General features: G+C 43.1%; 1 protein-coding gene across 2 annotated transcripts in view; it reads right to left on the reverse strand.

Moving 5' to 3' along the window:
- The window catches only part of LOC126334746 (GPI inositol-deacylase-like), a 158,286-nt gene that overhangs the window by 131,792 nt on the left and 10,531 nt on the right, over positions 1-15,963 (reverse strand). For both annotated transcript variants that reach the window (XM_049997307.1, XM_049997308.1), the window contains exon 2: positions 5,238-5,391. In XM_049997307.1, coding sequence (XP_049853264.1) covers positions 5,238-5,391 — 154 coding nt within the window. The remainder of the gene's footprint in view (positions 1-5,237; positions 5,392-15,963) is intronic.

The raw sequence follows: 15,963 nt of genomic DNA on the forward strand, positions 1-15,963 counted from the left end.
ATGAGAAGTGCTGAGGATGATGGAAAGAAAAAGGGGATGGGGAGGAAAGGGAGGGTTAAAATAATTTCTATTTCAGAAGGGATTGTGCAATGGAAAAAGTCTGAGAACCCCTGCTGTAAATGACGATCGCAGTTTGGTAACAGCAGGTCTCTATCGCATTCCTTGCAGTTGCGTCACGTCATGCATCAGTAAGACTATTAGAACCGTGGAGGCCAGGTGTACCAAGCATAAGCATCACACACATTTACAACAGCAAAGTAAATTTGCTATTGCAGAACACTGTCCTGACACTGGTCAGCCTGTGGAATATAACAACATGCAGATTCTGGCACGTACTTCCAGCTACTGGGATAGTGTAGTCAAGGAAGCAGTTTAATTTAATTAGCAAGTAACATTATAAATAGAGATCGAAGTTTTTGATTAAATTCTGCATGGAATCCCACTCTATCCAAAGTTAAAAAAACAGAGTAAATGCTACCTCACCTGCTGGTTATTAATTTTTGTTATTGATAACGTCTGATGTCGGTCCTCTTTGGTTGTGTGATGGAATATCTTTCCAGAATTGCACTGCAAACCAAAGTTTTTGAAACCCCTTGTTCTCTTGCTGAAGTTTTGCCTTGAAACTGACAGGGTGTGTGCCTGTAGAAATATTGATGGTTGTTGGTGACGCGACACGGTTGCATTCCCATAAGTTACTTGAACATTGCATATGTTGGGAGAAACTCAGCTCTCTGAATTTTAAATATGCCGAACAGTGGAAGATCCAAGATGGAATACCGCAACATGAAAAGAATACATTCTTAATCACCACATGGAGGTGGCACTGAATGGCAGACATGCAATGCTTCACAGCCTGTGCAATCTGGATTCTTCTCACCAACACAAAATTTTCTGAACAACACAGCTGAGAATTCTCCCTGCATCATATTCTTCATTCCTCTAACTCCTCATGGTCTCAACCATTGTTAATCCCTGTACTCCACTTGCCTGCTCCCAATCCAGCTCTACACATGCTTTCTATCTCACCGGTGATCTTGCATAGCCCTTTCCGCTTTTCCAATTTTTCTGCCCCCTCCCTCCTGCACAGCATAGCCACTCAATGCTGCACCTAGCAGCCCATTACTCTGTCTACACTACATCCCTGCATGCACCCACATGCAAGACTTGCATCTTCCCCCACCATTAACATGCTTTCCCACCCTGCTCCAAAAGTCTTCTGTGCCCCACTACCCACCCAAGCAAAAATCACTGCTCACTCCTTATGCAGTTGCTGTCATTCTCAAGTGCCTTGGCACAACTCTGGCCATTTGTTTGTGAGGTGTGCTTGAGTAAAGTGTGTGTTTGGCTGGCTATGTCTGATGAATAATATCTAGCAGTCATTTTCTTTGTGCCTTACTGCCACTCAACACCACCTCAGTGTGATGTGCTACACCTTTCACACTGTTGAGTTTCAAATACGTATGTGATTGTTGCTTCTCACTTACCAGCTTTCCAACTTCTATGATTATTTTGTACTTTATTCATTGCTAGATCTGAGATTGTTGTGATCTCTGCAGTATGTCTATTTATTATATAGGAAGGTGAATATCATAAATGGTTTATTTCACTTGTTTGCGCATTGTACGTATAATATTTGCAACTTCTTGATATGATGTAGGATGATTCAGTTTTTTAACTATTACACACTTTCTCAGTTAGCTGGAGTATTCACAACTTTACCGAGCAACAAGTAAAAATGATTACAGTTCCAGTGAAAATCAGTATTAAAACCTGAAGTAAAAGCTGAAAGCTACTTATGGTAGAGTCTGTGATGTTAACTCAGATGCATTTTGTGCTTAGGTTGATAAGGTGGTGACATAAAAAGTTTTTAAGGGTTATCAAGTTTCTGAAGAATTCAGTTTTGTAATTTCTGTGAAACCAAGGAACAATGATAAGTATGTGTACAGTAAAATAATGAACAGAGTTAAAGTAAGCACTCTCCACATAACTGAAGCACATAAACAAGGTTTAATTTACTGGTAAGCTATCGAACAATATTCTTTCTAGGAGGTTAAGGACTCATGAAAAAAAATATATACATGTGTATTATATCTAAAAACAAAGATGATGTGACTTCCAAAACGAAAGCGGTGGCAGGTTGATAGACACACAAACAAACACAAACATACACACAAAATTCGAGCTTTCACAACCAACGGTTGCTTCATCAGAAAAGAGGGAAGGAGAGGGAAAGACGAAAGGATGTGGGCTTTAAGGGAGAGGGTTAGAAGTCATTCCAATCCCGGCAGTGGAAAGACTTAACTTAGGGGGGAAAAAGGACAGGTATACACTCGCATACACACACATATCCATCCGCACATACACAGTCACAAGCAGACTGTGACTGTGTATGTGTGGATGGATATGTGTGTGAGTGTGCGTGCGCGCGCGCAAGTGTATACCTGTCCTTTTTTCCCCCTAAGGTAAGTCTTTCCACTCCCGGGATTGGAATGACTCCTTACCCTCTCCCTTAAAACCCACATCCTTTCGTCTTTCCCTCTCCTTCCCTCTTTCCTGATGAAGCAAATGTTGGTTGCGAAAGCTTGAATTTTGTGTGTATGTTTGTGTTTGTTTGTGTGTCTATCAACCTGCCAGCCCTTTCGTTTGGTAAGTCACATCATCTTTGTTTTTAGATATATTTCTCCCACGTGGATTGTTTCCATCTATTATACACTTATACATGTGTATTGATCCATTGTTCTGCACTGCAGACTGACTTGAGTGAAGGGTTGTGTAAGGTGGAGTAGGTGCGAGGAAGGAAGGTGAAGGAAGTGATGGGGGTGTTAGGAAAGGACAGTGACAGCTAGGAGGAAGCCAGCTTGGGAACAGGTGAAGAATATGAGACCTGAGAGCCCATCCTGCTGCATGCAGAAGAAGTTGTATGTGGCACATGTCGAAATGGAGGCTCATGTTTCAGTATTGGGGGGGGGGGGGGGGGTAGGAGGAGGAAGGGGTGGCAGAGGTGGGAGAGAACAGAGAAAAAGTGAGACTGGGGAGAGAGTAGTGTGGGTGTAGATTAATGGGGTGAAGAAGTAGCCAGGGGTTGGAGATGGATGTGTGATAAGAGGCTAGAGGAGATTGAGGCAAGGATAACTGCAAGATTGAAAAATGTATTGGAAGAACAATTCTTATGCATGTCATCAAGAGAATTAGGAAGCGGAAGGAGAGATCCAGGTGGTATACATTGTGAAGCAGACACTGAAATGCGCAGACATATGGCTGCCAGTAGTGTCCACATAAGAGGCAGTGCAGAAGTTTCAGCAGAGTCTGTATTTGACATGACTTCTAACAAAGATAGACCTACCCCTAATGAGGTAGGGTGTACAGGATGGTTATAAATACAGTGCAGCTACTCACAGAGGCCCAGTGTGTGCTGTAATTATCATATGGCAATGAAACTTGTTAGACATTATAATGCATTAATGCAGAACCAATTTACACTAGAAAAAAACTACTTCCAGTTTTGGCCATCAGGTGCAAATATGGCACAGTGAACACAAGAAAGATGTATAGGAATGTTTCCATACGTAATGGACAAGAAACAGGATGTGAACAGAAAAGGTCAAACAAGTGAGAAACGCATAATGTTGATTTTATTATTAACCGCCACTTATACAGTTTATTCAACACATACACCAGAGACATCACCAAGACGCTGCCTCCATAAAACAACAGGATCAACAGTTGCTCGCAACAGTTCCAGTGGAATCTGAGCAACATGGTCCCACATACTGGCCTTCAGATAAAGTAGAGACCAAACACGTCCCCAGTAAATGCATTCTTTTAGATATCCCCAGAGCCAAAAGTCACATGTATTCAGATTAAGTGGTCTTGCAGGCCATGCATCTGGAAAACCTCTGGAGATAACATGTTTGTGAAAAGTTGCATTAACCAGATCTTTCACTGGGTGAGGGAGATGAGGTGTTGCCTCTGTCTTGCCTGAAAACACAGATTTCGACACGGTTGGACTTTTCCAAAGCAGGAATCACATGCTGTACAAGGAGACCCTTGTAATGTGCAGATGTTATAGTACAAATGACAGGGCATCTAGCTATATTCCCTTAAAAGAAGAAGAATGGACCGAGAATAACAGTGCTTTTGAATCCATACCACACGGTCACGTACGCCAAGTGCAATGGCTCTTCATGCAGAGCACATGGTTTAAAAGCATCCCAATTTCATTATCACAATCAAGCCTCTCCTCAGACCTTTCAGTTGGCGGTACTCTCTCCGTGGAGCACTGTAATTCCTGTAGTCCACAGAAAACAGTTTCACTAACAGTGCACAGTCTCTATTCTCGATAGCCATACTGTTCACAAACATTATCAGTATAATCAATTCCACGTTAATAATTTAGCATGTCTACAAAGTTTCACTGTCGTACAATAATTACAGCCCACACTGAACCTCTGTGAATAGCTGTACTTTAATTGTAACTATCTAGTACTTGTTACATGACTGGAAAAGGATATATGGGTAGACAAATGTTGCAGCTTCAGCAGGGATATAAACCATCTGGAAATGGGTTAAGGGGAGGCACTGTGAAAGGAAGCTGGTACAAGAATTGGAAGCTGACCCTACACAGAACTTAATAGAATCAGAATACTACAATATATTCTGCATCAAAAAACATATTTAAGTCATGCAGGAGTGAAAGAGAGAGCTGCAATTTCAACCACTTTCCAGGCCCACAAATTCCACAATATAAAAACCTTCCCCAACCTACATTTGGTTTGTAACAGGGTGTCTGTGCACAAATAAACTCATTATTGTCGTGTTCTGAATTTTTGTGTTATGACTACATTTGGTTAATCTTCTGGTTGCATAGATAAGAGTACAGTTAAGCATGTGGCATGCTAACGACGTTATAGCATGGGCATCTTTCTGCTAATATCCCTTCACAAGAGACTAAAAATTCCTCTTCTCATTATTATTGTTCACAGAAAATTTCAATGTGAGGTTGAATATTATTTATTTCATATTATGGTACATCTGCTATCACAAGTGCATATCTTTTTGTCATGCGTACCATTTTGTTTGCAAAAGTTTTCTATTAATTTACTGTTGTTAACACAGTTCATTTCCATGGTTGTTTCTTTTGTTTATACTCTATATTTATTACATAAACCTCTATGTGCTAATCGATGAGATACAGCAGCTCTCAAATAAGAATATAATTACGGTAAGTGAATACTTGCCTTGTTTGTGGGAACCACTATTTCCTGGAATGAAGAGTACTGGTACGCCATTAAATATCATATGTCTCAGTTTCTCAGTAAACTGGCCTTCTCCATAAGCATACAGTCCATAGCGGCTGTACTTTTTTGTTACATTTTGTGGGAGAGAGATTTTCTGCAAAAGCAAATATTGTGACTTGATTAACTCCATATTCAAGTCACACAGATGCTACATATGTGTGCAGAATATAGTGTCATGTGAATTACACTGTTATTAAGGCGAATATATACTCAATGAGACATTTATATTGGCCATAATTCTAAGAACGTTGAAGACTTTACCATTCTAATGAAAAATATTTCTTGTTCCTGATTTGCAGGCTGCCCTGAAAGCTCAGGTTTCTCCATTTATGAATGAATCTTCTAATTCAAAACTCAGTTACAGCACACTGTTTCCCACACACCCTGATATACTTACATTACACACTGCTCTGTTGCATGCTACAATTCACAAGTCTCTAACAAAAGAGGGCTGCAAATATGTAGACATCAAGATATAGATGTAAAATGGTAAAATGTTTGTTTTGTTTAAAAACAGCTTTAAGAGTTTTCATGTAAAAAATTAAGAGAAGTTACTTTTCAGGAGGTCCTTGATTAACTGCCTGACAACTTTTCAGTTTGCGATATCACCAATTACGTTGAATTATTCTGCAATGGTTGTCCATGACAAGATGAAAATTCTGCGCTAACTGGAATGCTTTCTTCTTCTTCTTCTTTTTGGCACTGCAAAAACTCTCCAAGTGCAAACACATCTACATAAAAAAAAGTCATCTTTTGTAGTAAGAAGAGAAATATCATATGTGTCTGACATTTCAGTGTATCGATCAATTGTCCAAATGGGAAAAGGATTCTTTGGTGGACCCCTGATGAATTGCTATGTGGAGCATCTGTCAAACCAGAAAAGCTGCAGGTTGTAAACCAACTGTTATCTAAACATTAGGGTGCTCAATGGGCAGACAATGAAAACTTGTCATATTATAAAGACATAATGTGTAAAAGGAATTACACCACTTTGGATCCTCTGAAAGTGAGGATGACATTCATGAACTAGAAGACGAATTGAGGATATAAAGAACAAAGGCATCAAGTCCTTCATTCTTTTAATACAATTACTATGATCATTATGTTTAACTCATACGTTAATTTCTTGTTGTTATTTCCTGATTATTTTTATCCACAGTTAAGGTTTGTTATTTTATTTGTGATTTGGAGATTAACAATATTCAATAAGATATGATTCTTGAGTTTCTCCCGGCGTATTTGATAATCAAAATATCCACGGGTGTACACCCGTGGATATTTTGATTTTCAATAAGATAAATTATAACCACACTAAGAAACCTTTGATAAAAATTAAATACACTGTCTCTAACACAGAAGGTTTGTTAGTATTTGTTGCCAAATACCGTCCAATCACCGAGCTGCAACAAAACCTACCTTCTTTAGTGTATAGATTCACATAAAATCTTATCCAGAATACTATGCCTCATTTTGTCATAATGCAGAAAGTTTGAGATATTAAACTTTGCAGTCTTATTTTTTGTGTTATTAGCTATTTCTTGACCCCTAGATTTTAGCATATTATTTAAGAAAGCCTTAAACAGGGTGGTCAGAAATAGTCTGAAGAACTTGTGATGGCGTTGCAGGGCAGGTTGTTCTGAGAAATAACTGTTAAGAAAAAATATGATAAATTGCGCTGTTTCTGAGATAAGTAACATCGCAGTGAGACAGTCATGCTGTTGCATGCACAAATTCAAGTGGCCTGCTGGATATGGTGTCACCAAACACGTTCTACATTTGGTTTCCTAAAACTGAACAAGAGAGTGATACAAAAATTGGACATGGGATGGTAATAAGGATCAAACCTAAGCCAAAGGCTAAGCAGTCTCATGCACTGTCCCCTATGCTATAACAACTGACACTAATTGTATAACACAGACAGCTTGAATGTGTGGGTGCAACAACCTGAATGTATAACTTCGAAGCTAATTAACTTCCAAATGTATTGAATTTTTTTTCTTAACAATTATTTCTCACCACAACCTACCCTGGAACACCCTTACCAGCTTTTCAGATTGTTTCCGAGCAACCTGCAGAAACATCAATGTAAGGAAGACACACTCTTGAGTAGAAGACAGTCACAACGGAAAGACACTTACACATTAGCTTTCACCCAAAGCCTTAATCAGCTTGCTTGTGTAAATGAATGTGCATGGGTTTCCTTTACTGACAAAGTCTTTGGCCAAAGAGTAAGTCTCTTTTCGTTGCACCTACCTGCAATTCAAAATGTCATCTTTACAATAAGTGGCAATTTATTTTTCCTTACATTGTTATTCCAACCTGGACTTTGCGTTGTTTGATTCAACCTGTAGAAACATTTTTTGTGGTTTGTGGAAAAACCATAAAAAACCAATAAGAAGATTTTTGGAATCTGACACCTCATCCATATACTTGGCCTCCCCAATGGCTTCAGTGTGTACACATTCAGCACAAATATCACAATTTCTCCTCCCTACCCTCTGTGTCTCACCCCTTCCTCCTATCTCCTCCCTGTCACCTTATTTTCCAATCTCTATCTGTCCACCTTCTCCTCCCCACTCTCTGTCTCTCTTCTTTTCTCCTCACCCCTCATCTCTGTCTGCCCCCTCCTGCCCCCTTTCTTCCTATTAATCCTACCCCCTTCCCTCTGTTCAACCCTTATATCTATCTCCACAAATGTAGCCCTACTCAACAGGTCAGTGAAGCAGGCCGACAGTGCTCCAACAAACACGACTGATGTGCAGGGCAGATTACATGTATGGGGCTGCTAATTTGTTTCTCACCACTAATGTGTAGGCTGCACATCTAGTGAAAAAACCACCAACAGAGTGACTGTTGTATCTCTGCTTCTATTGGATCTAGAAAGTTATAAACCCTAGGCACCGATACTAACTGTTCCCCATGGCATCGCCCGCACTTGCATTCAGCACATATATTGTACACGTCCCCCCCCCCCCCCCTCCCTCCCAATGTGCCCATTTCTTTCTCCCTCCTCCTTTCCCAGCTCTCTGTCCACCTCACCCTCCCATCTGTATCTGTCTATAACCTTCTCCCCAAAATTTTTATCCATATCCTCCACCTCTCCCTCTTTCCATCACCTCCTCACATCTTCCTTTTCCACCTACCAAATATCCCTCTACACTTTCCACCTGCCTCTCCCATCTCTCTGTCTACCAACTACTCCTCCACACTATTACTATTCATCCCTCATCTCCTCCTCCCAATTCTCTCAGCTCATCAATTCCTCCACAACTCTTATCGCATCTGCTCCTCCCCTTCTCTCTCTCTGTCCATCCCCTCTTCCTCCCTCTCTAAGATCCACCTCTATCTGTCCATCTCCTGCTCCCCATTACTTCTGTCTCTCCATCTCCTCCTCTCCACTCTTCGTTTTCCGCAAGCCCACTACACCTCTACCACCTTTCCACCAGTCTCTTGCATCTCTCCCTCCTCTGATATTCTCCTCCTCCCCATCTCTCTACACATTCACTCCTCCCCCTCTCAGACTGGCCCCTCCTCAACACTCTCTTTGTCCATCTCCTTCACCCCATTCCTCTGGCCAATTCAGCTACTAAACATTCTCTCTGTCCATTACTTCCTGCCCAACTCTTATCCATATCCATCTCCATCTCCTTCTGTCTCCTCTCTCTGTCTGTCCCCTCTTCTATTCATCTCAACCTTCCTCCATTTGTACCCACTGGAACATGCAGTCCCCGCAAAACAAGTTGATAAAGCAGTCCAATACTACTTCAACACAACACACATTTTGTGTAGAGCAGCTTGTATGTCGCTCACTGGAAAACTGTTTCCAGCCCCCTGCCATGTAGGTTGCTTTCCAAAGTAAGTCTATAAGACAGGCTGATACTCCTCCCACACAACATGCTTGATGTGCAGGGCAGCCTACATGTTAAGCTCTGAACACACACACACATGCTAGTCCATATCTCCGGTCCTACTGGAGTTATAAGGTTCTAGCCTCAAGTGCTGATACACATTATGTGTACTGTTGGTTGATTTGATCCAGGGTTTCGGGAGGAGATCACAGATGTACATACATACAAACATACAAGCTGGTTTATACATGTCCTAGTCTTACCATGAGGCTTCACTCACGCACCTGTTTAACATATACAGGGTGTTCCACTCAAACCTCCCTGATTTCAAAGACCCAGGAAAAAAGCACAGTAGATGCAACAATGAAAAACGCACCTCATTGTAGAGCATCTCAAAGAAGTTATTTATTTATCATCAATACACCTCTACATATGAAATATTTGTAGCACGAAGAATATCAAGTCTATATTCAATTTCTTGCCAAGTTCGTTGTAACATTTCCTATGTTATTGTTGCAATCACATTAGTGATACTATGTCGCAGCATAGGAATATCGTCCACTTTGGTTGCATATGCGCGGTTCTTCACGAATCCCCACATGAAGAAATCAAGCAGCATAATGTCAAGTGACCATGATGGCCAGGCAATAGGTCCTCCACATCCGATTCAACGATTGGGAAATTTCCTATCCACAAACTTGCGGACAGCCGTTGACCAATGAAGCAGAACTCCATCTTGTTGAAAAATGATGTTGGGTTGCAAGTCTTGTATCTGAGGGTACACAAACTGCTCCAACATCTCCAGATACACTGGCCTATTCACTGTTTGTTCCGCAAAGAAGAACGGTCCAACAATCCTGTTGTGCATTGAACAGTCCAACAATCCTGTTGTGCATTAGTCCAAACCAGGCATTTAGTTTAGGGCTATCATGAACTTGTTCAATGACAACAATTGTTGTCCATGTGGTTTGTTGTTTGGTGTCCGATGTTGCACAATTTCCACACATACGAAGACGCTAATGAACTACACAATGCAATGTTGATCGAGGTATATCATGTTGCCTAGATGCTTGACGAATTGACGTACATAGACGTCTGAGAAATGTTTGTCTGATGTCCTCCACTGTCTCTTCTGAAACTCCATAACGTGCACTGGCAGAACATTTCAGAACACTTCCTGTTGTCAGAAACTTCCTGTACCATTCCTTAATTGTTTTCACATCAGGTGAATCACATTCATACACACGCCGATAATTTTTTTGCACAGTAATCACAGATTTTGTTTCTGCAAACCACACTACTGCTTGTGCGCACTGCTGTGTAGTCACCATTTTCACTTCATGCAACCATGCTGCACTCTGGCGACGATACTTTCCACTTCTGATGTGGGAGTATAAATTCTTTGAGATGCTCTGCAATGTGGTGCGTTTTTCAGTGTCGTATCTGCTGTGGTTTTTCTCTCCTGGGTCCTTGAAATCAGGGAGTTTTAGTGGGACACCCTGTACATTGCATTTTTGCCCCTCCATCCCCTCTCTATGTCCATCTCTTTCTTCTCCATTGCACATATCCCTTCCTTTCCCTCTTTCTTTCCCATTTCTGTCTCCACCTCATCCTCCTCCCTCTCTGACCATATCGTTCCACCCCCTCCCTCTGTCCATATCCACCTTCCCATCCCCTCTTGCTTTCGTCTCCCATTCCACCCCATGTATCCTTCTCCCCCTACCCATCCTCTCCTGCTTCCTCTCTCTGTCCATCCCATTCTCTATTCACCTCAACTTCCCACACCAGCTGTGTTGGGGACTGGAAAACTCTTCCTTACCTCTAACATGTAGGCTACCCTGGTTAACACATTGATAAGGAAAGCTGAAACTATTCCCACATAACACACCTGTAGTGCAGGGTAGCCTGTACAGCAGGGGGGAAAACATTATGTTTCAACCTGTATCTCCGCTCATACAGGAGCTAGCAGATTACAAACACTACGGTGCTGATACTTGTGAGGTTTACAGATGGTGTGCGAAATTTGCTTGAAATTGATCCAGGGGTTTGGCAGAAGTTTCCAGACATACATGCCACTTTACACATTCACGTGCATGTCACTCTACTCCCCCCCCCCCCCCTCCACCACACATACAGACACTTCCACTTTCCCTGCATCTTCAATCACACATGCTTTCAGCACATATATATTACACATCTCCTCTCCCCCCTTCTCCCTGGACCATCTCGTTCCCCCTCTTCCTTTACATCTGCCCACTCCCCCTCTACATTTTCCATTTGTCCACTACCCCTCTATGCTTTCCACCAGCCTCCTGTGTCAGCCCCTCTTCACCCATGTGCTTGCCATTTCATCCTCTGCCTTCTCCCTACACATCCCCTCATGCCCCTCTATGTTCCCCACCCCCTTCCTCCCTCTCCCTGTCCACCTCCCCATCCCCTCTCTCTAGCATTTTCCCCCACAGCTTTGCCTGTCATACATATTGCTGACATCCCCTCCTCTCCCACACTTGGTCCATCTCTTCCTCCACCCATCCTGCAATCCTCTACCTCCCCTTCTCTCTGACTATTTTCCTTCTCCATCACTCTATAAATACTCTTCTGCTCACTCTATTTATCTCCTCCTCGTCTCCCTCTGACCATCTCACTGCCCTGTCAGCCCACATGTATGCTGTCCTCTTTGCTCATCTCCCTCTCCTGCTCCGCCTCTTCCTGCTCTCTGATTATCTCTTCCGCCCTCCCTGCCTGTCTGCTTATTTCCTCCTGCACCACACTCTCTGCACATCCCCTTCTGTCAGGGGTGCTCTGTCCACTTCCTCAACCCCCCCTCTCTCTGTCCATCTAATCCCTTCTCTCCATGCATCTCCTGTGTCCACTTCCTATTTCCATCTTATTCTCATCCTCCCTCTCCCCCCCCCCTATTATTTCCTTCTCCCCCTTCCTGACCCCCCCCCAATTATATTTGCTCTCTGTGCATGCACTCCTGCCCAAACCTCTATGTCCACCCCACCCCCCCCCCCCACACACACACAATTACGACTCATGCAATATGCCTTCTTGCCTCTACTTCTGTCCATATCCTCCCATCCTTCTCTCTGTTGTTTCCTCCTTTCCCCCTCTCTGTCCATCAGCTCGTGCCTGCTCCTTCCCACATCCATTCCCTTCTCTCTGTCCATCTCTGTCTCTATCCATCTTAATCTTCCCCCTGCCATGCTCATACATACATGTAGCTCATACAAAACAGATCAATAAAGCAGACTGATACTAATCCCACGACACTCCTGTCATTCAGGGCACCCTACACATTAGGGGCTTCAAAATCTTAATTGCCCCAGATGTATAGGCTGCCATGCAAAGCAGGTTAAAAAAGCTGGCGGATACTTCTACAACACAACACACCTGTTAAAATGCAGGGCAGCCTACAGGCTAGGATGTGAAAACCCGTTTCATGGCCTTCTCGTGTAGGCTGCCCTGCAAAGCAGGTTGGTATGGCAAGCTGAGGCTGTTGAGACACAACATGCCTGTCATGCAGGGCAGCCTGCATTGGTGGGGGTGGGAAAACACATGTTTTTGGCACTATCTCTGCTTCTATGAGAGGTAGGATGTTGTCATCCCCATGGTACCGATACTCCTGAAGTATGCTCTTGGTGTGCCAAATTTAGCTGAAATTGATTAAAGTTTTTCATATATAAATAATGTTGAAATGGAGAAAAGGCTAATGTATATTAGTCTTTTCTCTGCGACTATGCTCATGTCAATATTTGACACATATATTGTAAACATCTCCTCCTCCCTTCCCCTTTTCCATGTTAAATTCTTCCTCCCCCATCTCTCTGTCCATCTCATCCTCCCACCTCTACCTATCCATCTCCTCCTCCATAAACTCTCTGTCTCTGCATATCCTCCCCCCTTCTCTCTGTCCACCTCTTACACATACTACTGCCACAATATGACTGTCATGCTGGGCAGCCTACATATCAGGGGCTTGACTGCCACTTTTTTCCACTGACTTACAGGCAATTCTGCAATGAACATCGATAAGACAGGCTACTTCAACTACATCTACGTGATTACTCTGCTATTCACAATAAAGTGCCTGGCAGAGGGTTCAGTGAACCACCTTCAAGCTGTATCTTCACCGTTCCACTCTCGAACGGCACGCGGGAAAACGAACACTTAAATTTTTCTGTGCCAGCCCTGATTTCTCTTATTTTCTTGTGATGATAATTTCCCCCTATTTAAGTGGGTGCCAACTGAATGTTTTCGCAATTGGAGGAGAAAACTGGTGATTGAAATTTCATGAGAAGATCCTGTCACAACGAAAAATGCCTTTGTTTTAATGATTGCCACTCCAATTCAAGTATCATGTCTGTGACACTATCTCCGCTATTTTACAGTAATACAAAACGACCTGCTCTTCTCTGTACTTCTTCAATGTCATCCGTCAGTCCCGCCTGATGCGGATCCCACACCACACAGCAATACTCCAGAATAGGGCAGACAAGCATAGTATAAGCAGTCTTTTTAGTAGACCTGTTGTACCTTCTAAGTGTTCTGCCAATGAATCAGAGTCTTTGGTTTGCTCTACCCACAATATTATCTATGTGATCATTCCAATTTAGGTTATTTGTAATTGTAATCTCGAAGTATTTAGTTGAATTTACAGCCTTCAGATTTGTGTGACTTGTCGCTTAATCAAAATTTGACTGATTTCTTTTAGTACTCACGTGAATAACTTCACACTTTTCCTTTTTCAACGTCAATTGCCACTTTACGCACAATACTGATATCTTATCTAAATCATTTTGCAAGTTGTTTTGATCATCTGATGAATTTACAAGACGGTAAATGACAGCATCATCTGCAAACAATCTAAGATGGCTACTCAGATTGTCTCCTATGTGGCTAACATTCAATTCAACATACCTGTTATGCAGGGCAGCTGTCACTTCAAAAGATGGAAAACCATTTCTTACCCTTAACATGTATATTGCACTGCAAACAGGTCAGTAAGGTACGCCGATATTGTTCCCACATAACATGCCTGCTGTGAAGGGCAACCTATATGCTAGGGGTCGGAACAACATGTTTTTGCCCACATCTCTGTTGCTATTGGAGCCAGAAGATTATAAACCTCACGTCACTGATACTCTTGAGGCATGCTATGTCTGTGCCAAATTTGGCACATGTGCACAAGCACTCATGTGCACACACACACACTAGTCTTTCCGCCATGGCTTTGCTTCCACAAATGTTCGACATTTCTCCTCCTCATCCCTGTGTCCACTGCTATGTCCCCCCCCTCTCTGTCCACCTCATCATCCCACCTTCCCAAGTCTACCTGTCCATTTCCTCCTTCCCCCCATCCCCTCTCTCTCTGTCTGTCTGTCTCTGTCTCTTCATCTCCCCTTCTTCTCTGGGCCCTCTCTCTGACCATATCCTCGCCACTCCCTTCTCTGTCCATATGCTCACAACCCCTCTCTATGTTCATCTCCTCCTATCCCCCTCTCTGTCTGTACCCCAATCCTCTCTCTGTCCATTCACTCCTCTTCCCCCCCCTCTCTCCGTCCACCACATTCTTCCCCTCTCTCTGTCCCTCCCTTCCTCCTCCCTCCCTTTCCCCATCTATCACCCCATCCCCATTTCTTCCTTTCAATGCCTCCAGCTCCCTTCTCCCCATCCGTCCTTCCTGCCCCCTCTCTCTGTCCTCCTTTCCTCTATCCATATCAACGTTCCCCCATCTGTGCCCATCAGCATGTGTAGTCCCTCCAAAAACAGTCCGATATTACTTACAAAACATGCCTGTCATTCAGGGTAGCCTGCAGCATGTACTGAAGTAACACGTTTGCCCTTACCTTTGTTTCTATGGGAACTAAGTGCTTCTAGCCATCTCCTCCTCCTCCTCCCAGACTCTGTCTGTCTCTCCCTGTCAAACTCCTCCCTCCCCCTCTCTTTGACCATTTCCTCATGCTCTTCTCTCTGGCCATCCCTCCCAAACTGTCTCTCTATCCCATCTCTCTATGTCTATCTTCTACCCCTACCCCTCTACTGCCTTCACCCTCTTTCTTTGTCCATTCATCCTTCTCTGTCTCACTGTTCATCTTTTCCTCCTCCCCCTCACTACTAATCTTCTCCTCCTCACTTTCTTTATTCATCTATTCTCACACATCTAACGGCCCATCTCCTCTTCCCTACTTCCTTTCTCTTCCAGTCTCATCATCTCCTCCTCTCCCTCTCCTTGTCCACCTCCTATGCCCCTCTTTCTAACCACGTTACCCCCACCACTCTCTCTATCCCTCTTCTCCTCCACCATTATGCTTATCCATGCTCATCTGCACACTTTGCGTTTAGAAGCCATGCTGATAGTACCCACACAACATTCCTCATCATCTTTCAGTCCATCTCTTTGTCCTTGCTCTCCCTCTGCCCATCTCTCATCCTAAAACCTCTCCCTGCCAATACCTTCCTCTGCCCTTCTCCCTGCACCTCATCCCCCCCCCCCCCCCCTTTGCTCAGCCATTTCAATCTGCATGTGCAGCCCCTGAAAGACATGCTGGTGGTACAAACACAACATGCCTGTTGTGCAGGGCAGCTTATATGTCAGGTGCACAAAACCCTTTTGTCTATGTCTCCACTCCTATGGGAGCTAGTATGTTCTAACCTACACAGTTCTGATTCTCATATAGCAAGCAGCATGCGTACCATATCTGGTTGAAATCAATCAGGCAGTTTAGGAGGAGATGCTGGGCATACCTAGTATGTACATACATCCTGTTTTATATGTATATTAAGATATATTTCCATTGGGAAGCTCAGAGAAA

This window comes from Schistocerca gregaria, chromosome 2 (genome assembly GCF_023897955.1).
Source record: "Schistocerca gregaria isolate iqSchGreg1 chromosome 2, iqSchGreg1.2, whole genome shotgun sequence".
NCBI lineage: Eukaryota > Metazoa > Arthropoda > Insecta > Orthoptera > Acrididae > Schistocerca > Schistocerca gregaria.